Raw genomic sequence first — 23,855 nt, 5'->3', positions numbered from 1 at the left:
GTTCGCAAACCAAACTTTTCACGTCGACATTCTTGCGTAATATTTGGAACATTCCAAATTAAAAGGATAGCAAATGTTTACAAGTCCGTGGATGACCTTTAAGACGAGGGGTAATTTTAGAGAGGAAGTCAACGCGCCAGAGCTTGGAATAACCCTCCTCATTCGTTTTACATCTGTCGCTTAGCATAAACATCCAAGCGGGGTGCGTCGAACCACGAGAAGGAGCCTCTGAATGGACTTTGGTGTTTTTTTATTCAATTGAAAAAACAAAAACAAAAGGACGCAGCAATTTATTCATGAGCAAGCATTCAACACAGAAATGATTTGAAAGCACCAAATGACATAACAGAAATGACAGCTGCTCCAGTCAAAATGGAGGACCGGGAGCAGTAAAGTACATCTCATGATCCAGTAAAAAAAAAAAAAAAAAAAAATACCCAAAACCCTTTCAAAAAGGAATGACATGTGAAACATGGAAAAATAAAGAGTAGAAATTCAGAACCGCCTTTTTCCATCATCATTTGCAGTTTTGTTTTGTTTTTTTTCTTTAATCCGTGTCGCTGCGCTCTTCTTTGAGCAAGGGTCGCTTCCCACTGGAAGGAAGCACCACCTCGGGTCTCACCACCGCATTTGACTTGTTTTTTCTAGAAGGGTAAAAAAAAAGAAAGAAAAGATAAGATGGTTTCTCCCAAAAAAAAAAAAAATGCACGCAGCATTTGGGCTTAATCTCCGGAACGAGAAAAAAAAAAAAAAAAAAAACGGGTTGAGGTGGGCAGAACCAACCCGAGACGCCCTCTTTAAATGAAAATGCCATCTTTCTTACGCTTGCATTTCCAGCAGTTCCAGGCCGTCGTTGATCTTCTTCAACAGTTCGTATCGCTCGCGTCCGAAAACCTGCAGGGAAATAGAAGCGCGTTCAAAAAAAAAAAGTGACAATTTTCACCTTTGCACTGACTTCTGACTTACCACCAAACAAAACCTCTCTTTGTCATCTCCGTCAGTGCTGGAGCTCGGCTTGGGTTTCTTAACTGGGGCGGCGACCGCGGGCGGGTTACTCTCTGTTGACATTTTGGAGCAAACTATGATTACGTCTGTCCGTACGTATGCGGTCGGCATGTCTATCATGAGTAAAATTGTTTAAAAAAAATAAATAAAAAGCTTGAGCCTTTTTCTATGAATGCTTGAAGGAGGCATTTGAGGCTGATTTTGACCACCTACTGCGCTTTTTGGTTTCCTTGGTGCCGCTTTGCATCTTCGCGTTGTTCTCCTCTTCGGTTTTGCGATCCCGGCCGGGACACGCGCAGACGCGCACCTCAAAACACCTCCGGCCCAACACCAGCCCGCTGGGGAAAGGCGGAGGCGGCCGTGAAGTTCGAGGGGGGGGGGGCGAGGGCGAAAAGGAGTACAAAAACGGGAGCGCGGAAGTTACTCGGGGGTCTCCAGGGTCAGGATGGTGAGGATGGGCCGGCGGTTCATGCCCCCCATGCAGGAGCTGTTGCACATGAAGCTGAGCAGGATGGTCGTCATCTCGGAGCCCAGCTGCGGGACCCAGAACGCATTTATTATATCACACCCCCCACCCAGTCGGAAGCGTTGACGCCCGCGAGCTCGACTTTTCCGGGACCGACCTGGGGGGGCTCGTAGGGGACCGTGACGCTCTGCCTCTTGGTGTTCACGTCCTCGAAATACTGCGCCCGCTGGCTGCCCTCCATTCGGATCAGGTGGCTGCTGTGCGGCGCCGCTACACGTCGACGTGCGGGCGGCGGTTAGAAAAGCGTCACATTATTTCTCCCAAATATGGACTTTCATTCAATTATTTAATATTTCACTTTGATGATGAAAGAATTATTGATTGAAAGAAACTTAACCTGTTATTGTGTTTTGATTATAAACACATTTCCGTTTCATTTAATTCACCCTAATTTTCACTCAACAATTTCATTTTTTGAAAGGGCGACGCAAAAGAGTTTGGCAATATTATTTCCATTTTGTAAATTTGATTTGCAATTCTAATCATCCAAATAGCTAATCAATTACACGTGAAAGACCATATTAAGTAGTTATTACGTCTAAGTGGAAAAGCCTTCATTTTGTATGTAAAATAGTCTTTCAGAACAATTCTCAATTTTTTCATTGATTTGTAATGATGACCATGTCGCCGTAAGGTCAATTAGCAACGACGACAAAAATATTAGTCCGTCAAAGATGATTTTAAAAATAATCCCTCCTCATTGTTAAATAGAAATGCCTGGTACATTTAGAAATATGTATTTTACGAGCGACCGAGCAGTTTACTCAGGAGAGATACGTGAACAAAAACGGAAATGAAATTTGCCACGTGCAGCCATACCATCCTGGTTCTGGTGGTGCGGGCACCGGCGCACCACGTCAGCCACGTGCTCCGTCTTCTTGTAGACCGCTGTGGCTCGGAGGATGGCGCCCGCCGGCGGCTCTTTGCTCACCAGCACTTCCACCGGGCTGGTCTTGGCCAGCTGGCAGTAGAGCTTGTTCAGCATCGTTGAATACTGAGGGGAAATACGCATTTGACTTCTTTTTTTTTGGACTTTCCCAAAGTTCACCTTTAACCCCCTCATGTGCTGCAGGAATGCGAGTGAGGGGAACATGTCCCGTCATGTTTGGCGCTTGCAATCAAGTCACCAGCAGAAGGAAGGTGGGGAGGGGCTTTTAGAGCCTGATTGACCTATCTTGGGGGGGGGCGGCGGCAGGAACCGGAGCACATCCTGGGTCGGCGTCACGAGCAACGCCATTCAGTCGCCACGGGCGAGAGAGTGCCGTGTCCTCGACTCGGACAGAATTGATTGCATTCTGCGGCCCGAGAAGGGCAGTTCCCAAGGTAAGATTTTTAAGTTTCATCAAAGCTCTTCCAATATGTTTTCTATATTTGCTTGCCGGATATTAGCATTAAAAAAGTAGCCCGAGTAAAGCATGGACGGGGGTCCTCCCTGGTTGGTGACCTGTTGGTCTTGGTGTCATTTTTATGATGATGAGGATGAGGAGGAGTTTGAGATGGGAACTCACAGTGGACGTGACCGACTTGGCGGTGCCGGAGTTCTGAAAACGGAGCAGGAAGCCGTAGTCCCCAGGATGGTCTATGGTGACCGGCACGGTGGAGGCCGGCGGGGGGACGGCGTCGACGACGGGCGGCACCTCCGGCATGTCGAAGAGGTTCTCGTCAAATTGCTCCGGCATGTCGTGGAGCTGCGTGACGGCGGCAGGGGTGAGGGGTGAGAAGAAGAACCAAAACTGTGTTACGACAGCTGTCTTACCTGGTTGGTGCTGGATGGGTGATTATCTTCGTTGGCGAGGAAGGAACATGTCAGGCTATGGGGGGGGGAGGAAAGAAAATGGTGTCCAATTTTCCATTCTTAAGTGTAACCTCAAAGAAGAAAAAAAAAAAAAAAAAAGAAAAGTGTCTTACTAGGTGCCCCAGACTTTCAGGAAGGATTCCTGACTCATCTGGAGATCCTGACTTATGGACAAGTCCTCCAGGTTTGGCTCCATCTTTCATGTCAAGGGCAGATGACAAAATATGCAAGATGAAAATGGCATGGAACGAGTTCAGAATATCAGGCTGGAACAGATTGCATTTGAAATCACTTCATCTGAATAAATTGAGTTCCTTAGCCTCTTCTCCGTAGAGGAAAAAAATATTGATAATCTGTGGAAAATGGTGCAAATTAATGTTAGGAGCAATCATGATGATTAAAAACGTCTATTAGCATTTTTTTTTTTTTCTGATCACAAGGTCACTTTGCGTCATGCTATATTTTAGTATTTCATTTTGGGATATTTCAAAAAGCCCAATAACCTGTACGTGTATTTTGGCCATCGTTTAGGATGTAAACATCCTCGACTTGCAAATCATTTCCCGCCCCCCACGTCGCTTATGCGAATTGTTCAGCGAGCAGAACACTTCGCACTTGATCGCGGCTGCCCGGATTCCCCCATCGATTAGTTGGCTTTTCAAACCGATACATATACATATGGAATAGGAAACCGTCTCCCTGAGCAAAGTGCGGTCAACAAAGTCTGTGACTGTCGAGGCGGAATGGCGGTAGCATAGCTAGCTAATGAGCATGGCTATCGGAGGCCGACAAACTTGGTGCGCCAAAGAAGTCGCCGTAGTTCCCCGAAAACACCCACGACATGACACGCGCGCCGAGTATGTATGCCCACCTTACCGCCGAGTAGCCAATCGTGTCACTTTGCGCGGAGGAAATGTCCCGAATTGAGTCAGTCGAAAAACACGCCAAAATATTTTGAGACCAAAACGTCGACTCCGTTTTGGGTCGGGGGGGATTTCCACCAATCACTCCCGCCGGAGGAAGCTGGGGGGCGGGCCTTACGCCCTCGTGACATCTCATCGACCAATTAACGGACCGCGAACATGAACGTCTCATGTTGCGTTCACGGTCATTGTATTTTTTATTTATTTATTTATTTATTTATTTATTTTTTAGGAACAATGAATCATGGCTTGCTAATTTAATTAATGTTGTATTGTTTTATCTCATTGATTGAGTTGATTGGGTGAATATTAGTAAAATAAAATCCAGAGACTGAACAACATCGTATATAAATAAACCATTTTTAAAAAATCAATAATTAGTTAATTCAACTGCAGAATAACAAATTGAGTTAAATAATTGGAATGACTTATTCAAGTAGTGAACTTTTCTATGTGTATTTATTCATCTGTATTTCGTTTTTATTCATTAAAATCATCATCCATCCATCCATCCGTCCATTTTCTCAGCCGTTATTGTTCTTCAATTCAATTCAGTATTGATCCACCACATCATAGAATATTAACATTGTCAGTCTATGCGGTACCAATAAACTGTATGATGGGTTTTTTTTTTTTTTTTTTTTTTGCATTGTTTCGGTGTTGTTCAGTGAAGTCGATACCGAAACGAAATCCCGAACGGATACGGTATCGATTCGGATACGGTATCAATACACCTTAGCGTCAAATATGGATGTGGTCACTCCATGACTTCTCCCAATATCATCCGAGCAACAGGTGGAAAAAATGGTTTGGGGTTTATCGATCTAGCCAGTGATCAGTTTTGGTTACCATATTAATTCGACACGTCGGCACGAAATTTGAAACGTCACTTGAAAAGCAAAATGTGATTTCTGTCTGCGTCGAGCAGTTTTGTTCCCAAATTTAGATTGCACCTGTCGGCCGTTGTCTTTGCGACCTCAGGGCGACCTTTCGGCATCCACCCGAAAATAGCAATCCGTTCAGGGGGCGGTCTGAAGTCCAGACAATGGCGACGAGGGGGTCAGAAATGAGCCCCCGTTCCGTGAAATCGCTCTTTCATCGCAACAGGCCGAAGGGCCGCTCACCTTTTCGACCTTCACCTTCTTTCGAGCTCAAAGCCCCTCCGCCCGGACTACCTAGCCCCACCTTCCCACCCCCACATCCCCACACCCCCGCCCCCCTTCAGACCGAAGCACGCACGTGGTCGCGCTCGGTGTCACTTTACAAGACAGTCCTGGACGGCGGACGGTGTTCCTCAACCTTTGGATTGTATCCCGTTTTGCCTCGGCGCTCGACGGCCAAGTGGGGAGCTCGGCGCGCTCTCTTTAGGGGTGGAGGTCGACGGAGCCGCCAAAAGTCATGCCGGCCGGCTTTCAGCAACTTGGAGGGGAGGTCAGTGGCCTCGGGGGAGGGTCCTGGTCAAGCAAGTGATCACGATTGAGATGAAATCTGCGTCTTTGGGCAAAACGCGAGGCCTCCGGAACCAAAACGTTCCTTGTTTGCGTTTGCGTTTGCGCTTTGACCTTGAGGCCGGCTCGCTTGACTGCTTCCTGCGTAAACAATATCTACTGTCTATCCCTCCATTTTACATTTTAGTATAATTATCATTATTGTGACGTTCATCTCTGCGGAGTTGCCATTTAGTTCGAACGTGGCGTCAGAAACGGGAGCCAAGGTCCCCTGTCTGTCATCGTGGAAACAGGTGCCTGTATTGTGGCCTGAGGGGTATACGTGGGTTATATTTATATTCAGTGTGTCAATATTAGCGCATCTACGTGTGTTTGTGTGGGCTGTCTTTTTTTTTTTTTTTACAATAATGGTCGTGTTGCAGACGGTGACCGGAACCCTGGCTCTGTCCGTCTTCACTGCCGTCCTGGGATCACTGGAGTTTGGATACAACATCGGCGTCATCAATGCGCCTCAGAGGGTACAAGCCGGAGTCCAAAAATTTCACTCAAATCAAATCTAATTTAAGGAAAGGAACGCGCGCAGCTGTTGGAAATCATAAACGTACCCCACAAAAAAAACAAAAAAAAACAAAACGCGAATTAGTCATTAGTGAAACTTTGGGCCGTCACTCCAGAGTCATGTGACCGCCTTCACCTTGACAGTCAGGCAAACACCAGCTGACAAGCGCAACCAAAATAGGGGCCCGAGATGTTTATTTTCAACACAGGCGAGCGTGCGCTCGTGACCGGATATTGTCCTGTGCTCAGATCATCGAGGAGGACTACAACTCCACGTGGGCGCACCGGTACGGGCGACCCATCCCGGCGGGGAGCCTCACGTCCCTGTGGTCCCTGTCCGTGGCCATCTTCTCCTTGGGGGGCATGCTGTCCTCGTTCTGTGTGGGATTTGTGTCCGAGTGGCTGGGCAGGTAACCGAGCCGCCGAGAGTTCAAATGTGACAACGCGATTGCCGCAGCGATGATGTGAGTTGTTCTTTGCAAAGATCCTCTTTGTATTCTTTTCAGTTTGACAGCTCAAAGTCAATCGCTGTGAATAAATCGCACGCGTGCTGTTGCAGGAGAAAAGCTCTGCTGATCAACAACCTGCTGGCCTTCGGCGGCGGCAGCCTGATGGGCCTGTCCAAGCTGTGTCGCTCCTTTGAAATGATGATCCTCGGGCGCTTTGTCATCGGCGCCTACTGCGGTTGGCCTCGCATCTTCCGTAGCGATCGTGCCGGCCCGCCGCGGTCTGGTCTGACCTTCTGGCACCTTCTGGCCCGCAGGGCTGGCGTCCGGCTTGACCCCCATGTACGTGGGGGAGATCGCGCCCACCGGTCTGCGAGGGGCGCTGGGCACGCTGCATCAGCTGGCCATCGTCACGGGAATCCTCATCGCGCAGGTGAGGCGGCGGCAGGTTTTGCAAAGAATTAACATCGCGACAGACCGCTCGGGACATTTGCAAACAACATTAAGACTCGATGCAAGTGCAAAGGCTCCAAATTCTCGACTTCAGTTGAGCTCCCGCTCCCCCCCGGGACTGTTTCATTCGTTAATTGGTGATCAGGAACTGATACTACTACGCTCTGGGTCAAAGAGGTTCTGCTGTGGCATTTGGATCTGCATTGTGTGTTAATGTGGGCGCGCATTTTCTGCAGCGGCGCTTGTACCGTAGTCACCAACTCCCAATTCAGATCTTAGGGCTGCGGCAGCTGCTGGGCACCGAGGACCTGTGGCCCGTCCTGATGGGCCTGACGGTGGTGCCCACCGTCCTCCAGATGGCGCTGTTGCCCTTCTGCCCGGAGAGCCCCCGCTTCCTCTTCATTGTCCGCTGTCAGGAGCATCAGGCCAAGAGAGGTGAGTGCCGCCGACCGATGCGGCGGCCCCGGATGACGTTCTTCCCGGTCCTCCTCCTCTTCCCATCCTTTTTTCTTCCGAGGTCTGCTAAAGTCCAAGACAAAACGCGGTTGACCCCCAGGCGTTCACGTTGGGTTTTCAGGCCTGCGGCGGTTGACCGGCCGCCAGGAGGTGGGCGACCTGCTGGCGGAGATGAAGGAGGAGAAGAGGAGGATGGACCTGGAGAGGAAGGTGTCCATCCCGGAGCTCTTCCGCTCTCCGGTGCACCGCCAGCCCATCATCATTTCCATCCTGCTGCAGCTCTCCCAGCAGCTCTCCGGGATCAATGCAGTAAGTTGTGATCAGCAGATGTTCAAAACCATTCACAGATGCCAATCTCCCATTTTTTTTTTCTTCCGCGCAGATATTTTACTATTCCACAAACATCTTCACCAAGGCCGGGGTCCAGAGTCCGGTTTTCGCCACGATAGGAGCCGGAATAGTGAACTGCGCTTTCACCGTGGTCTCGGTCAGTCGGAAGACTTTTTCCAGTTTTGGCAAAAGACACAATGCATGTGGAAAGTATTCAAGGCGCTTCACTTTTTCCACGGCCAATAGATGGTGGGCCCCATTTTTTTTTTTTTTAAGCAAGCTTCGATGGGCAGCCGTTTTGGAACTGCCTCCCACGTCACCCACATTCAAACAAAAACAAAAGGTGGCGACCCCACGTGGACAAAAACACATGCGGCTTTCATTGAAAGTTTGATCAAACTTGGAAATATACTACTACATGAAATTTGTTTAAAAAAAAAAAAAAAAAAAAGTCACAGGGATGGAGTGTTTTGTCTAAAACTTTGAGCAAAGAGATTCCTGAATCCGTTTTGGAATAAGGCAGTGGCATAAACTTTGGAAAAAGCTGAGCGTTGAGAATATTTTCTGGAAATGTCGGGAACGAATGAGACTCCGACTCGTTTCCAGCTCTTCCTAGTGGAGCGGATGGGACGGCGGACCCTCCACATGCTGGGACTGGGGGGCATGTGCGTCTGCGCCGTGCTCATGACCGTCGCGCTCAGCTTCTTGGTCCGTCCGTCTCCCCACGTTCCAAGTCCGCCGGGTCGGGGTGGGCCGTTTCCTGACATTTGTCCCTCTCCGCTCCCCCCCCCCAGGACACGGTCCCCGCCATGAGTTACGTCAGCATGCTGTCCATCTTCGGCTTTGTGGCCTTCTTCGAGGTGGGTCCGGGTCCAATCCCTTGGTTCTTTGTCGCCGAGCTGTTCTCGCAGGGTCCCCGGCCGGCCGCCGTGGCCGTGGCGGGCTGCTCGAACTGGACCGCCAACTTCGTCGTCGGGATGGGCTTCCAGTACGTTGCTGTGAGTACGCCCCCCTCCAAAACAACCGCTCTTGATCCGAAGCACATTTCAAATGAGCTCCTTGCGATCCAAACAATCAGGATCCCTTTCATGATGTGGTCCACGTTTCAATTTGCGATGCCAACCGATTTTGATACCAGTCAATAGACGCACGATCCAACATCAGTCTGCTCGCACCCCCCCCCCAACCCAGGAGCTGTGCGGACCATACGTCTTCCTGATCTTCGCTGCGCTCCTGCTCTTCTTCCTCATCTTCACATTTTTCCGCGTGCCCGAAACACGGGGCAAGACCTTCGACCAGATCGCCACAGACTTCAACCGCGGCTCACCCGACACCATGATGGGGCTGGACATGGAGCTCAACAAGACAAACACAGAAATGGACTACTTGGGGGACGAAAGCATGGACTGAGAACTGCACATATTCCATCACAACGTTTGAGGAGTTATATTCTATTTATTATGGAGTGTGGTGTTTTGCGACAAAACCATTTTCGTCCTCATTTCCACAAAATATTCACAATTCCACCCTGGAATTTATGCACTTTAAATCAGTTTAAAAAACAAAAAGGAAAAAAAGAAAAAAAAAAAACTCAAACATTTCACTTGTTTTAGCTTGGCAAATTCAAGATGCATGGTAATTCTGAAGTACAAATTGTGGGCAAAGTTCGATAAATCCGGGTAGTCCAACAAACAACCATTTTCACCCAAGAGCTTTAGCAATTAAAGCAGGAAAAAAGACAGTTTGCCTGCGTGGGCAACGTTTTCAGCTGCTTTGTCGATATTAATTGGAAATCATGTGTACATTCTGCCCTGAAATAAGCATAATGATTGCAAACATTTACTTAACAAAAAAAAAAAATAAAAAAATAATTCACCCTCATCTCAATAACGAGCCTCTAAGAATTGTCAGGCGGTCGCTAATCCCTGCCCTGCTGCTTTGTTCTGCCCTCTTCAAATAAATTAAAAGGGAAATAAAAATCAAGGTTAGTTCCTGCGGTAACTACTTGATGCATCAATTTAAATTAAAGTGTTTAATTAGGGAAACAGGGCAAGTATCAATTTTGGTTTTTTTGCCCTTGCAAAGATCAAATTAGACACCCATCCCGTTTTGACAACTGCATCTTACGGAGGAAAGTGGGGATGGGGTACAGGGGCAAATGCAGGTTTTGGGGGCAGGGGGGGTGTACAAGGAGGGGAGCTGTACGTTCTCAAATAGGGGCAATCCTTCAACACAAAAAAAAAAATAACTGGATAAAACGTTACCCATTTGGTCTAACTAACATTTAACACTGAACAAACAAACTTCATCCGGACCACTTCCAGAAGGTCTCACGCGACCGTCTGCTCAGGAACGTCACTCAGTTGGCACCGGGACGGCCGTTTCGGTGACCTGCTGCAAGTTGGAGTCGCGTCAACATCACCCTCGACGGCGGGCGGCGGTTTATGTGACGCCTTACCTCTGGCAAGTTGGGTGAACTTTGAAGAGTCTCCTTCTGGGATTGGACTTGCAAGTCCACCTTGGATGTCTGCAGAGGGGAACCGCCTTCCGAGGTAGACTTCTCCGTCATGTTCTACGACGACGGCGCAATTTCGACACAGATTCGATCAAACCACACTAAGCGGCGGCGCCTCACTTTCGACATTGACGACTCGGAGGTCCTCTGTCGGCGGCGGCTGGATTGGCGCCGCTGCTTCTGGCCTTTGCCGCCATCGTTTTCAGATGATTCCGGTTGATCTTCGGGTGGGGGTGGCCCGGGTGGGCCTTCCGCCTTTGGTTGATCCGAAGCAGGCCGCGGACGGAACGGTCTGGAATCGGGAACACGTACATCAACAAATAAGATAGTCGCCGCTCCCTCCCCCCTCCCCAAAAAAAAAAAAAAAAAAAAAAAATACCGGCGATATGGCCGCCAGAACCGACGTCTTTGTGGTCTTGATTGATCTTCTGTGCCCTTTGACTCACCAGATTCACCCTGAAAAGCAAAATATTTATATTTATAAAAAAAAAAAAAAAAAAAAAAAAAAAAAAAAAAAAAATCACAACATCCAACCGATTGGTAGGATAACTTTTGCCGCAGCAGAAAAGCACTAATGGCAAAAGCATAAATCATTTCCAGCAGTCATCTCACGTTTTGTGTCTCCGGACGCGGACGGGGAGGCCTTTGGCGTCGCCGCTGGGGTCTGCCGTTCTCTACGCCGCCCTCCTCATCGCCGCCGGAGGGCTGGCCGTCTGCGGGCTTGTCGCCGGGCCGTGGAAAGAATCGGCGCTGGAAGCGCCTCTTGTTGGGTGCGAAGCGACTGCCCTTGACTGGCACCCCGCCTGGGCCAGTCACATTGGCCGCCTCCGAACCCTCGGCGGGGGAAAGGAGTCGTTCTTTTTCAACAATCATACAAAAACTAAGTCTTCACCATTTAAGTCAAAAATAGAATATGGCCAAAGTAATATATCCTTAATACAAATAACTTCAAAAGAAAATGGGCATTTTTAAAGGCGTATGAAAATAGAAAACCTTCAAAAAAAAAAAAAAAGTATTTTAAGATCAATGCAAACGGCTCACCTTGACAGCTTCGATCACGTCAAACTCCACCAACTCACCGTCACCAACGCTCCGCAGGAACTTTCTCGGGTTATTTTTCTTAATTGCAGTCTGCGAAAAGAAGAGTCACCAACGGACACGCGCCGACGCCAAACATACGTCTTGCTTTACCTGATGAACAAAAACATCCTCCTTCGTGTCATTCCTAAAGAAAGCAAAAGTCCAAAAGATAAATACACCGTTCTGCTCACGTGATCGCCAGTACCCAAAATAAATACCTGTTTATGAAGCCGTAGCCATTACGTACGTTGAACCACTTGACTGTCCCTTGAACCAAGGTGGCTAAAAATCAATGTTAGCGTGTGATTAAAAGCAGTCGAAATGTACAAGGAATGCTACGACCGTGGTAGTGAAGACTTTGGGGGCATTGGCCACATGATTCTGATACGCACATTGCGTTTGTGCCAGATAATCATTAACAGCAAGACTTTGATATCAAGTTCTCCAGGCTACGAGGAAGGGCCACTGTCATAAGAAGTCAAATACCTCACTTTCTAGACATCTGAAAATAGCTCAACTGCCCCATCCTTTTGGGGGGTTGGGGCCTTAATTAAAAAGTGCTCTTCAACAGGCGTTCTCATATTTTGCAAAGCATCACAAATAAATAAAAAAAAGTCTAAATTTAACAAACTCTCCTTAGGGTCTTAGTCAAGTAGTTGACTCAAGATAAATAAAACTGAACTCAAATGTATTGTAGCTCAAGCCATACTAGTTGTACTAAGTTTATTAAAAAAAAAAAAAACTAAAATACAACTAAAATTATTTCTCCACAAAAAACAAATTTGGCTTCAACACCGCCCAATAGTCTTGAAACGTCGACACTTAAGATGACTTCATTTCAATTTTTAAATGAAGCGCCCCGATGTAGCAAATGTACGCCGAATTAAGCACGCAGACGCCAAGATGGCGGTCCAGCTGTGATTGATTAGTCAGCACCAAAATTGCCTCGACCCACCTAAGACTTTTCTCTCTGCTTGGGGCTTGTCTTCAACGGGGGTCGCAGGTGGAGCGCTCTGCGCCTCGGCGTCGGACATGCTGACTACGGCTGCTCGGTCTCGGCGTCGGCGTCGGCGTCGGCGTCCAACTCGCAACCCAAAGTTATTAGGCCGAGCACGCACCTGCTCACATTTTTATCCGGGCGTCGCGCGCGACCACCGGGCGGAAGTCTCCTCCTGATTGGACGAAGGAGCGTCGGGGCGGGAAAGGAAAAAGAGGGCCAGAAAACACCACAGAAGAAGAAAACGAAGAAAAGTGCGGAAGTACAAGCCAAAGTGCAGGTGAGAGCACCTTTCTTCCATTTTATTTCTCGTATTTGCGGTGGCGATAAAGTTTAAAAACAAGCTACCTACATTCAAAATCAAATGGATAAAACTGTGCAAGTTCAGTATCTGTCCATTGTCGGATGGGAAGGTCCCTTGTGCATCTGTGTGAACCGTTACTTTCCTCTCCGGGGGGAATAAAAGCATTCACACATTTTTCGAGTTCACAAGTGTAACAAAAGTTTCTTGTCAAAAGTTCGAATTTATTCTTGTAATGTGACCCCTTTTTAAAACAAAGTTACAATTGTAGTCTTAATTTGAACCTTTTTTTTTTTTTTTTTTACCAAAAATATGGCTCTATTTATATTACTTTAAAAAAATACAACTATTAAAATATTGAAAGGGTTAACTTGCTACCGCTCCCCCCTCCCCACGTGAAATTGGAATTTTCAAACTTAAATGACTCCATTCTCAAAATATTAGGACTTATTTTTACTTTTAACTTTATCATTTTACCATTTTTTTAAAAAAAAAATGTAATATAAAAGAGTTAGCACTTTTTAAAAAAAATAAAGTGACTTTTTGGGAAAAAAAATTGCCTTGAGGCTTTGACGTTCATGATGGACACCTTTTTCAACATTCACAAAGAAAGAAGTTAAAACAATATATATATCTTTTAATAAATATAAACACAAACACACACACACACACACACACAGCATGGCAACAAGACAATGAGTGAAAACGAGCAGAAAGAGGAAGTGCATCAGTGTCATCAAGTCCTGGTTTTGAAAAGTTGTCTTGTGGTGTCCAGGAGTCGTCGGTGGGATATGGCGGAAGGCGCGTCGACCCGTCAAGCGGGATGATTGAACTGGCCCATGAACAAAATGGCCCCCGTGTGTTTGTGCTGGATCAGGAAGAGAAAAGGCCGGTCCAAAGTCAGCTCTTCCACTGCCATCCGGGAAAACATCACCGCCGCTGAAAAGGTGCACAAATGTGGTTAGGACGCACCGTTTGCACACCACTCGTGGACTTTGTCCTCGTAGTGATATTTTTCACACAAAATTCTGACTTCATTTTCATAGCGTTATCACTTCTTTCCCATGTTAAATACGACTTTATTCTCAAAACGCTACCACGTTTGATCACATAAAATGACGACTTAATCTTGTACTGTTACCACTTTTTCACACAAAATTATCGCTTTTTCTTCTCACAAGTACTCAACTCCCCCCGCCTTAAAATGATGACGTTGTTATTATTGTAATATTGGAACAATTTCACATTTTGAAAAGTCTGTTATTGTCAGAATATTACGACTCGTGGCAAACGCCGACTTTCTACGTGTGACGTTACCATTTTGTTTCAGTCAAATTTGAACGTTCCACTGCGATGCGGCTGCTCCGCAACGTTGCATGCGTTTTTCATTCATTCATATTCAAAACGGAGGCCTCGCCCGTCTGCAGTTGAATCCGCGCCTTACCCGTTGCCGCGGCGCCCGTTGTCCCTTGCTCGTTGACCTCGATCTTGACCGTCTGCAGGACCTTGGACACCCAGAGCCTCTCGTCGGCTAAGGGCGAGAAACCAATATCAAACGGGCTGTTGTATAGTTTCTCAGAGAGGTTAGATGACAGGCCCCAGGTCATTGCACCCGCTTGTTTTGTATTTTGTCGCCGTCGTACTCACTGGTAATGCGGCTGAAGTCGGCCGTGGCCGGACTGAAGATGTTGGCCAGGCCCTCGCTGATGAGCGCAGCCTTCAGGTTGACTTCCGAATTCAGAGTAAACCTGCAATTAGCAACAAATGCCGCTTAATGCTATTCTCGCCCCAAAAGAGGTTATTACGGGAACGTTCAGAGTAAAATGACAAGTTCAGTCTCGCAGTATTGACTATTCTGTTCGGCGGGAATCCTGACCTGGGCAAGGTCAGCTGCCTGCGAACACTCCTGAGCTCAGCTCGCCACTGCCGGATCCTCTGGCTGCTCAGGTCGCCTACGAGCGTGCTCAGCGCCACGTCGGCTTCGAAGGGCGACACCAGGAGCATGCTCAGCGAGTCGCTCTCGTACGGGACTTCGACCACGTCATAGTCCACGCCGCTGGCCGTCACAAACTCCCCTGTTGACGCACGCGGTCCAAGGATACAATAAGTTAGCTGCTGTACTGAAACCAGATGCGTGAGCATTTTAGCGTATTTTAGCACTACCGTAGTTGAAACGGTTGGTGAGCGTCATCATTTGAATGGGAACGGCGCTGCTGTTGGCGCAGTGGAACATCCGCTCGTGCGTCAGCTTGGGGTCGAAGGGCACCTTCCAGAGTCCCTGGAAGTGGAGCGCATTGAGGAGCACCAGGCGCGTCTCATCGCTCAGGGATCCCCGCGCCAAGAACTCGGGAATGGCGCCTGCGGGGGAAAAAAAGCAAAAGCGCCGACGCTCACAATTACGCTGAAAAGCAAAATTCAAATACCGAAGATCATTTTGGCAAAGGTATCATTCTTCTCATAGCATCATCTTCTTTTTCTTTGGGCTTGTCCCGTACGGGGTCGCCACAGTAGGCCTACGGTCCCGCATCTTCCTGCCTAACACCAAGTGCCCTCACGTCTTCCCTCACAACATCCATCAACCTTGTCTCTGGTCTTCCTCTCTGTCGCTCTTTTGCCCGGCAGCTCCGTCCTCAGTCCTCTTCTACCAATTTCCGCACTCTCTCGTCTCTGGACATGTCCAAACCATCGAAGTCTGCTGTCTCTCATCTTGTCTCCGAAACATCCAACTTTGGCTGTCCCGCTAATGAGCTCATTTCGAATCCTCGCGAGAACCTCAACATCTTCAGGTGTGTTCAGATCCCTTTCTCCTTCTTTGGTCTCCCGCCTGTCTCTCTGATCATCTCGGTCGTAGTAGTCCAGTCTTCCGGGAGCTCCTCCTGTCCATCGAGAGCCTGTCTCGGGTCTTTCCGAAAGGCCGCACGACATTCTTCCTTTCTCAGCTTCCGGCTGCTCTACCTTTTTGTCTTCCTAAAATTCCTTCCCACCGCCGTCCCACCCTATCGAGCTACACTCTCCCCGACCACCACCTTACAGCCGGTAACCTTGTCCAGAGTACATGGCCTGGACAAAATGTAATCCACCGGGCCTTACCCTGAACTGGTCACCAGTCAGTCACAGGCACCCTCGCTGCGCGGGAATCGTTACAACTGTAATTGATTTCCTCCACAACTCTGAACTCCTTGTGACCTTTGCACGTAATATTGCGACTTTCACCCGGCACGGTCAAAGTGTGGCTTTTGGGTACCGGCGGTGTGGTCCGAGACCCATGCGTTGATGATGTCCAGCGCCTGCCGGGGCCTGCTGAAGTCCACTTGGTGGGGGTGGCTCCGGAAGGCCTTGGATAGCGCCCGGCGGTAGCCTTTGTCCAGGCTCAGCTTTCTTTCCACCATGACGCCGCCGGCCATCTCCAAGCCTTCCTCGACGTTGAGGTCGTGCTGCAGGAGGCGCTGTTGCCGAGACATTCCTCGCTCTGCGGGAAATAGTTTTGTTACAGCTGCAGCATTGGGAAAATGCCTCAAACTCTACATGCCATTGCGAATACATGGCTGACAATAGGTAAACTTACAACTTATTTCTTGTAACATGACAAGTTATTCTCATCCCTTGAGGTTTTTTTTTTCTTTCTAGCTTTATTCTTAAAAACTCCCAAGATGTAAAAATTGGTCTGGAATTTTCACAAAATTCTGACCAAAATACTTTGACACTTTTTGGTCAAAAGGAGGTGCAATACGAGCAAGGGCGTCGCCGCAATCGCAAGACCCAACATCTCTCGCTCACCTTGCAGGGAAAATCCCATCGCGGCCTGCATGGCCTTGCGGGTGTTCCCCGCCGCGCCGAGTTGCGCCATGGCCAGGACGGAAGAAACACCGTACGGGGAGAAAATCACGTTGCGTTCTGCCGACGTTGCGGCCAAACGTGCGAAGAGCCTCAGGCCGAAGTCGCTCTGTTTGTCCTGCAGAGAGGCCAGCGTCGCTCCGCTCGCGGCCAGCAGCAACATCAGCACAACGGAAAAGTAGTTGCAAAGCATCCTGTTCAACAAAACGCGAGCACTTTATTTTTGTCACATCTCACCTTTTTTTTTTTTTTTTTTTTATGCACAGATGAAGCGAGAAGTTTAAATAACTTAAATCAGTTTTTTTTCCTTGTCATTTATGACTGAAAAAATGTCTTCATTCTTCACCAAATCAGTTTTTTTCCACAATATTAATTACAACTTTGTCATAGTTTATCTTGAGTCTTTGGTTCTTCCTTTTTTTTGGGTTTTTTTTTTTTTTTTTTTTTTTTTTGGTTTTGCCCAGCGACCTTTGACCCGGGTCGTGTTTGCCTAACGTCGGGAGTGTTGCGCAAACACCGAGTCCAAATAGAGGGTTGGAAAAGTTCACATTTGAAGATAATAACTTCATTCATTTGAAACAAATGACAACTTTACTTCTTGTAATATTTGGACTTTTTTCCTCATTGTGTTTTCCCCTTGAAATCAATTTTTTTTTTCCTTTGAAATAATTTGGCATTCCATTTTTTTTCCCTCAACTTTTATGACATTTCATCATGTGATGACTCAAGTTTTTTTTCTCGTCACATTCTCACGAAAAATGCAACTTTTCACTTAACACTGCAACCTTTCCCATCATGCTTTTTCTTATAACAATATGACTTTTTTTTTTTTTTTTCAACATAACATTGACTTTTTCTTCAAATTGCCCAACTTTTTTTTCGTTGTCATGGGTTTTTCCCTCGTATAACTTTTCTGGTGACAGTAGAACCCTTCTTGTGGCGTTACGATTTGTTTTTCCTCGTCCGTTGTCATTTTATTCCTGTAACAGTACGACATATTTGTTTCCCGACACGCTGACCTTTTTCCTTTTACGAATGCGACTTCTCGTTCCATTGCACCTTCCCACTTAGCGTGAAGGCTTTTTCTCATGACATCACCGCGGCATTCTGCTCCAGTCCCATAACGTGCTCGTAAAAATACGACTATGCTATTATTACAACTTTTTCCGGACACGATTCCAACATTCAACGTCATTCTCGTGCTCGCAAAGAAAACCTTGTTGTAGTTGCCTTACTGGACGAGTGCTGCAAAAAATAAAACACACTTAATTCGACGTAGCTTGTAAACAATTAGCAAGACGTTCCTACCTTGTCAGTGGTGTCTAAGCTATTTCGTTTGCTGCGGCTGCTACTTGAAATGGAAATGACCAGAGGAGTTCCTTTCCTTTGCTTTTATAGGGCTTGAACAAACACGCACGCCCGCAGAAAGTGACTGTCGGAGGCCGCACCGCCCCCCCCCCCTCCCCCGCCCCCCACCCCCGCGGCTTTCGCGCACAGAGGTTATTTGTGATGGTGATGTCATTTGGCAATGTCTGGAAAGGCTTCCGTCTCGTACACTTTACACATCCGCCCACTTGTTCCTCTGTCTGGTGTGTGGAAAAATAAAAAAAAAAAAGTCACTTCAGTGTTTTCTCCGCGCTGTTAAAACACACACGAATCCCTCTGGTATGCAGGAAGGTCACTGTCCTCACAAGGAGAAAGTGAAACACTCATTGTGACCAACGACATAAATATGAAAAGCATTTTCTAAAAACTGTTTGCCTATTTTTTCAAATCGGTAAAAAATGTACATTATTGAGTTTGATATTTTTTTTTGTGTGTGTTCCTTTTTTCAGGGGCTATACTGGGGGGGAGAAAGACCAATGGCGGTCCGGTCAAAGTGTGCAAGAATGCGTGACAAAACATGCCGACTGAAACGACAAATAAAGCCGAGCGACGCTGGTCTACGTGTCGATCTCAAGACGCCACTGTGAGGTAACAAATATTACAAATAGTTGATCATCGGAATCGTTTTTCCATGTTTAACAGGACAGGTAGAATTCCACCTTAATTCTCGTCATCGCGTGTGCATGCTGTGTGATAATCGTTTTCCCAAAAAATACAATTAACGTTAATCTTGAATACGGTCACTCATTCTGCGCTATTTCTGGAGGTTGACGCACTGAAAGAAGATATTTTTTGAGAGGATACCAACATTCCTTATCACTCTAGTCACCAAGCATCTGGTACGTGCAGTGCGGCAAATGGGAAGTCACGCAATTTTTCCATTCTGTGCGGGGGGCGGTCAGACATTTGGAAAGCCCTAAAAAGTCCCAATGGGGTCATTTCTTATTGAACTGGAAGACTTTTGGCCACCCGCACCATAAATGGAAAATTGGCTTGGAGCACATCTGGTTGTTATCGGCAACAAAACTGGGATGGGATGGGAGGGGGATAAAGCCCCTAAAAGGTCACACATGACAAAAAGCATCCAAAAGTACATTTGAACACAAGCCTTGACTCGCAAAGTTGCGTGACATTTTTCAGAATCAGGATTCAATTTTTTTTAATCTTAGCATAATTGTTTGTTTTTTGTTTCTACTAATGGGGTCTATTTCCATGGCAACAGTCCAATACATACACGCTGATTGTATAAGACGAGCGTGAGTGTGTTGTGTTCAAGTTGGCCGCCGCCTCGCTGACTCAGCAACACTTCATCCTTTCCATTCCTTCTTACCGCCCGATGACTCCTGCCGCGCGCACACTTTATTCACGTTCCAAACACGAGCGGGCGAACGTAGGGAACGAGGAAGCGAGGAAACGAGTGTCCTCTCAAAAGGAGGAGGAAAGAAGGAACATGAGGAAGAGCAAGGACAGACAGTGGAAACTAAGAAAGAAAGAAGGGAGGAAGACATGCACAGAAGGACGAAGAATGGCAGGAGTATGAAGAGATGGAATGACGGAGGAAGGGCAGGAGAAAAGATTAAAGTTCTGAGGGAATGGGGAATAAAAGGAAGGACGACAGGATGGTATAAAAAAGGAAAGATGGTGAGAGAAGTATTTGTGGAAGAATTCAAGAGGAAAGCAGGATGAAAGTGAGGAATCAATGATAGTATCAAAGGAAGGATGGATGATGGAAGGAAATGATTCAGGTACGACATGTAAGAAGGGCCTCATGGCCACGCAGTTTAACACACACAAGCAAACGCTAAACCTGCCTCGAAGCGTTTTTTTTTTTTTCTCCTATTAACGAGATTAAAGTGTGTTCACTGCATGGAACTGTAATAAAAAACGTGTAAATGTAGTCAAGTGAAAAATATTTAAATTAACTCGCTCACTCTGTATTAGGAAATGGACATTAAATAACCTTTAAAATGACTGAACGTTCTTCGACCGTCGATTGTGCGGTAAACAGAGACGTTTGAACGCACCAGGCGCCCTTAATTTGCGTCAGCAAAACGCGCCGCCATGTGCAAACTCACTCGACGTTGACATTCTTGTTTATGCGTAATTGACATTTTGCTTTACGCCCAATTGAATTTCAACTTTTTCTTTGATTGAGGGGTGTTTATAAATAACAGTCGCGGGTCAGTTTCACAATTTACGTTACGCCTTTTGCGGGAGGACTTGCAAATTAACAAATGGGTGATGACGACAGCATGAAGAGCGGTGACAACAAGCTCCTAAATAATCATAGTCACAATAACGCGAATAAAACAGTGGACCGTGACAAAGAAGACGACGAAGCAACCGAGAAGCAACCTTTGTCCAAAAGGCAACGAAAGAAGCTTTTAAAGCAGCAGAAATGGGAGGAGGAGAGGGATCTGCGAAAGTAAGATGGCAATTCATCATATATTTCTTCATTCCGAAAATAATGACGAGCGTTGGAAGTGTGGGAAAACGTTTTCATGAGCGGGCTGGGAAGACAATCCTTTCATTGGTGACATTCCATAATAGCAAAATAATTTCAAGAGCATAAAGTAAGCAAAGCATAAATCCAGTGGGGGGAGACTAAATTTGTAATATTCAACTGTAAAGTTAATGGAGCAAGAAAAACAATAAACATCCTCGAAGAATAAGTCCATAATAATTTTAAAACAATGACGTAATTATGTAATACAAAAATACATTTAACGGGCTAAGCAACTTGGGAAAATGGATGGATGGAAGTTGTTATAGTCTAGCAAGATTTTTTCAAAGGATTAAGGTCTATAAGGGGAAAAAAAAAACCTTTCTATTCAGGAGAAAAATGAGTAAAAAAAAATACAAGGAAAAAAGTTGGACTCTGGGAATGGAATGTACATTATTGAATATTACATTTCTGTTAGAATAAAGCTGTAATGTATAAAAAAAATATTCACAAGAATAACGTGGCTTGAGGAGAATACCAATTTGCATTAGGATAAATCAGAGGGAGGAAAAAAAAATCCATTTTATTGCATTGAAGACCTGTGACTGTTTGATTGACTGCCAATGTGTAACGATGCAGGCAGAGGCGCAAGGACAGGAAACATCAGCGCCGCCTCCAAAGACAAACTGACTGTCAAGAGAACGAGGGCGAAGACCACAGCAGGGCGAGGAAGCGTTTGCGGCGCGAGGTCACGCCCACCTCGCTCAGGCTGGTGGTAGACTGCAGTTTCGATGACCTCATGTTGACCAAGGTCAAATACATCTCAGAAGTTCCAGTTCCAACATTTGCTTCCCGGTTCTCAAACATTCACTTCTCCTCAGGATGTGCACAAGCTTCACAAGCAGATCCAGAGGTGCTACGCTGAAAACAGACGAGCCTGCCGACCAGTCCAGGTATGTTGCCGCTGACGTCTGAGGAGATTACGGGTGCAAGGACTCCTTGATCTAGAACCGAGATCCGTTCCTACGCTGGCCACGTAACTCGGATTTCACCGTCGAAAGTCAAAATTTACAATGACAGCTGAGATTGGCTCCAGCGCTCCCGCGACCTTCCCGAGGATGAGTGGCTCAGGATATGGGTGGGTGTTGGTACTTTGTGTAAAAAAAAAAAAAAAAAAGATGCCTTACGAAATGCGCGAGGCGGGTGGCGAAGGAGGGAAGGCTGTGGAATAATCGTAGTAGAATTGATGTAAAACCGGACTGTTGTGCTGAACCTCTCAGCTGTAACAATAATTCTTTTTTTAAGAGGAGACTGTGGGCAGAGAGAAAATGGGGCGGGTGCCGCTGAGGTATTCTATTTTCTACTTCATCATAATACTGTGGTAATCCCTAAAAAAAAAAAAAAAAAACACAACACGCTCAATATATGTTTTGGAACGGCGCATTTTATTCATGAGGAAACTATGGGCAGTGTGAAATCAAGCTAGTGCGTTTGGCTGTTTTTGACTCCGAATCGGTTCAGCTGAAAAGTAGGAAATCACACGTCACACTGAACGCATCAGCCGGAGTGACATTTTATTCAAACGGCAGGCCGATGTGTCCCTTTCGTCCAGTTTTACCTGACAAGCCTCGGCGGACAACTTAAACAGAGTATGGATGAAAAAGACAAAGGATGGATCAACTGGAAGGTGAGTACTTTTTTTTTTTTTTTAAACGCAAGTTGTAAGAGTTCATGAATAAGTGCAATCATCGCACAATATATTGAAAGAATAAAGTCACGATATCCTGAGAGAAAATGTGAAATTTTGAGACAAAAAGTCATAATACAGGCGAAAGAATGTTTCTAAGAATAAAATTGTAAGATTGTGAAAAAGGGGGGAAAAAAGAAGTAAATTGTATGCTGGGGGGAAAAGAAGTGCCAAGTGTTGTTCCCCCCCCCAGGATATCAGCATTAAATTTGAGCACTACAGCGAGGTGCTGGCCAAGGAGGATGTGGTCTACCTGACGTCGGACTCCCCCAACGTGCTGACTGAACTCGACCCCAAAAAGGCGTACGTCATCGGCGGGCTGGTGGACCACAACCACCACAAGGTCTGCCTGCGCCCCGAGCCTCCAAAGCTGTCTCTGAAAATGTCCACGGCGTTCCTCGAGGTGCTCCTTTCGTCCCACCTTCGTTTCTCTTTGTGTGCGGACTGTTTAGGGGATCACCTTGGAACGGGCTCAGGATCAGGGGATCTGTCACGCCCGGCTTCCCCTCAGCAGCTTCGTCCAGATGAACAGTCGCAAAGTTCTCGCCGTCAACCACGGTACTCCCAACGTTTCCTCCGATAGTCCCACATTATTCTCTCTCGGATTACATTCTTTCTTCATGATAACACGTTTTTAAATTAGTTATAAGAGTTTTGTTATAAAATGACACCTTTTAAATGAAATTTACTCGTATCTTAAAATTGTTGAGGGTGTGGTATGTCGTGTGTCCCGCCCCTCCCAATCAGTGTTCGAGATCATCCTGGCATACGTGGAGAAAGGCTGCTGGCGGGACGCCTTCTTCTCCGTGCTGCCTCCGAGGAAAGGAGCCAAGGCCGTGGCTCCGGACCCGGCAGATGGCGACCCGCGAGATGATGGACAAGAGGACCAAGCGCAGGCCCGCTCGGACCCTGATGCGCCAACAAAGACCGACAAGTGAGCGGCAAACTCGTGCACCCAAATTATTTATTGAGCTCGTTACGGGCTCCTTCCTTAGTTGGCTTGTTACCACGACTTGACCTTTTATTTCCGTTTTGATGACTTTTGCTTTCTCGTTGTGCCAAATCGATTTCAAATCCAACCGTATGACATCATGGATGTATTTATGTTTAGCGAAATGGTGAACAGGCACGTTAGAAATGTTGGGGCCACGGTGAATAAAGCTTTCATTTTACAAGAATGAAGTTGGAATAAGCAAAACGGTTCTCATTTTAGGACTATTTCATCAGAGGAATGCATTTTTCTCGTAAAATTTACAACTTCTTTAATAAAATGAACTTGTTTTTGCTTACCATACACTTTTAGTCTTAAAGAAAAAAATCATGATAGTTCAAATAGTAGCACAAATTTATTTTGGGACAATTACGATTGTTCATCTTACGCAAAGTGCTGATTTTTCTTCATACTACAACTTTGTTGTTTTTTTTCTTTTTTTTTTTTCTACTACAACAATGCTTGTAATTCTTTTCCCCCCGACAACATGAGAATAAAACCTCTCACCCCAATTTCTTTTGAGAAGATAAAACAAGCTCCCTTCTTTAAATAATAAAAAATGTCCAATGATATTGTGATTTTATTCTTGGGAAATTAATTATTATCTCTCTCATTAAGAAT

At 46.4% G+C, this 23,855-nt stretch overlaps 5 protein-coding genes across 6 annotated transcripts; 2 read left to right on the top strand and 3 right to left on the bottom strand.

Annotated features, from left to right (window-relative positions):
* Positions 1-233: 233 nt before the first annotated feature.
* tp53 (tumor protein p53) lies at positions 234-4,348 on the bottom strand. Of its 2 annotated transcripts, none has more exons than XM_061808940.1 (11): positions 4,198-4,348; positions 3,440-3,522; positions 3,288-3,342; positions 3,040-3,219; positions 2,351-2,525; positions 1,629-1,741; positions 1,430-1,539; positions 1,219-1,343; positions 967-1,058; positions 824-894; positions 234-644 (listed from the first exon to the last, which is right to left on the bottom strand). In XM_061808940.1, the coding sequence occupies exons 2-11, from the start codon at positions 3,520-3,522 to the stop codon at positions 548-550; spliced, it is 1,101 nt and encodes a 366-aa protein (XP_061664924.1). In that variant the 5' UTR covers positions 4,198-4,348; the 3' UTR covers positions 234-547. The 2 variants fall into 2 exon arrangements, with proteins under 2 accessions (XP_061664924.1, XP_061664922.1); XM_061808938.1 differs by having other exon boundaries at positions 4,203-4,348.
* Positions 4,349-5,580: 1,232 nt separating this feature from the next.
* LOC133494678 (solute carrier family 2, facilitated glucose transporter member 4-like) lies at positions 5,581-10,266 on the top strand. Its single transcript, XM_061808714.1, has 11 exons — positions 5,581-5,680; positions 6,120-6,215; positions 6,505-6,665; positions 6,815-6,939; positions 7,019-7,134; positions 7,427-7,589; positions 7,732-7,919; positions 7,993-8,097; positions 8,547-8,648; positions 8,735-8,938; positions 9,132-10,266. Exons 1-11 carry the CDS (start codon positions 5,648-5,650, stop codon positions 9,348-9,350), a joined length of 1,512 nt encoding a protein of 503 aa, XP_061664698.1. The 5' UTR covers positions 5,581-5,647; the 3' UTR covers positions 9,351-10,266.
* LOC133494679 (Y-box-binding protein 2-A-like) lies at positions 9,402-12,707 on the bottom strand. The gene is made up of 9 exons (XM_061808716.1): positions 12,491-12,707; positions 11,754-11,817; positions 11,647-11,680; positions 11,497-11,586; positions 11,068-11,289; positions 10,835-10,911; positions 10,576-10,747; positions 10,399-10,512; positions 9,402-10,334 (listed from the first exon to the last, which is right to left on the bottom strand). Exons 1-9 carry the CDS (start codon positions 12,567-12,569, stop codon positions 10,296-10,298), a joined length of 891 nt encoding a protein of 296 aa, XP_061664700.1. The 5' UTR covers positions 12,570-12,707; the 3' UTR covers positions 9,402-10,295.
* Positions 12,708-12,919: 212 nt separating this feature from the next.
* Positions 12,920-18,080, bottom strand: serpine1 (serpin peptidase inhibitor, clade E (nexin, plasminogen activator inhibitor type 1), member 1). The gene is made up of 8 exons (XM_061808253.1): positions 17,976-18,080; positions 16,611-16,861; positions 16,078-16,302; positions 14,997-15,191; positions 14,710-14,908; positions 14,481-14,581; positions 14,278-14,364; positions 12,920-13,772 (listed from the first exon to the last, which is right to left on the bottom strand). Exons 2-8 carry the CDS (start codon positions 16,858-16,860, stop codon positions 13,648-13,650), a joined length of 1,182 nt encoding a protein of 393 aa, XP_061664237.1. The 5' UTR covers position 16,861; positions 17,976-18,080; the 3' UTR covers positions 12,920-13,647.
* Positions 18,081-20,047: 1,967 nt separating this feature from the next.
* trmt10a (tRNA methyltransferase 10A) lies at positions 20,048-23,817 on the top strand. The gene is made up of 7 exons (XM_061808254.1): positions 20,048-20,478; positions 21,136-21,307; positions 21,378-21,449; positions 22,109-22,183; positions 22,437-22,586; positions 22,696-22,801; positions 22,991-23,817. The coding sequence occupies exons 1-7, from the start codon at positions 20,288-20,290 to the stop codon at positions 23,179-23,181; spliced, it is 957 nt and encodes a 318-aa protein (XP_061664238.1). The 5' UTR covers positions 20,048-20,287; the 3' UTR covers positions 23,182-23,817.
* The last annotated feature ends 38 nt before the right edge of the window (positions 23,818-23,855 follow it).

This window comes from Syngnathoides biaculeatus, chromosome 21, assembly GCF_019802595.1.
Source record: "Syngnathoides biaculeatus isolate LvHL_M chromosome 21, ASM1980259v1, whole genome shotgun sequence".
In the NCBI taxonomy this organism is placed as follows: domain Eukaryota; kingdom Metazoa; phylum Chordata; class Actinopteri; order Syngnathiformes; family Syngnathidae; genus Syngnathoides; species Syngnathoides biaculeatus.
The sequence above is the reverse complement of the archived record's forward strand: the minus strand, read 5'-3'. Positions and strand labels throughout refer to the sequence as shown.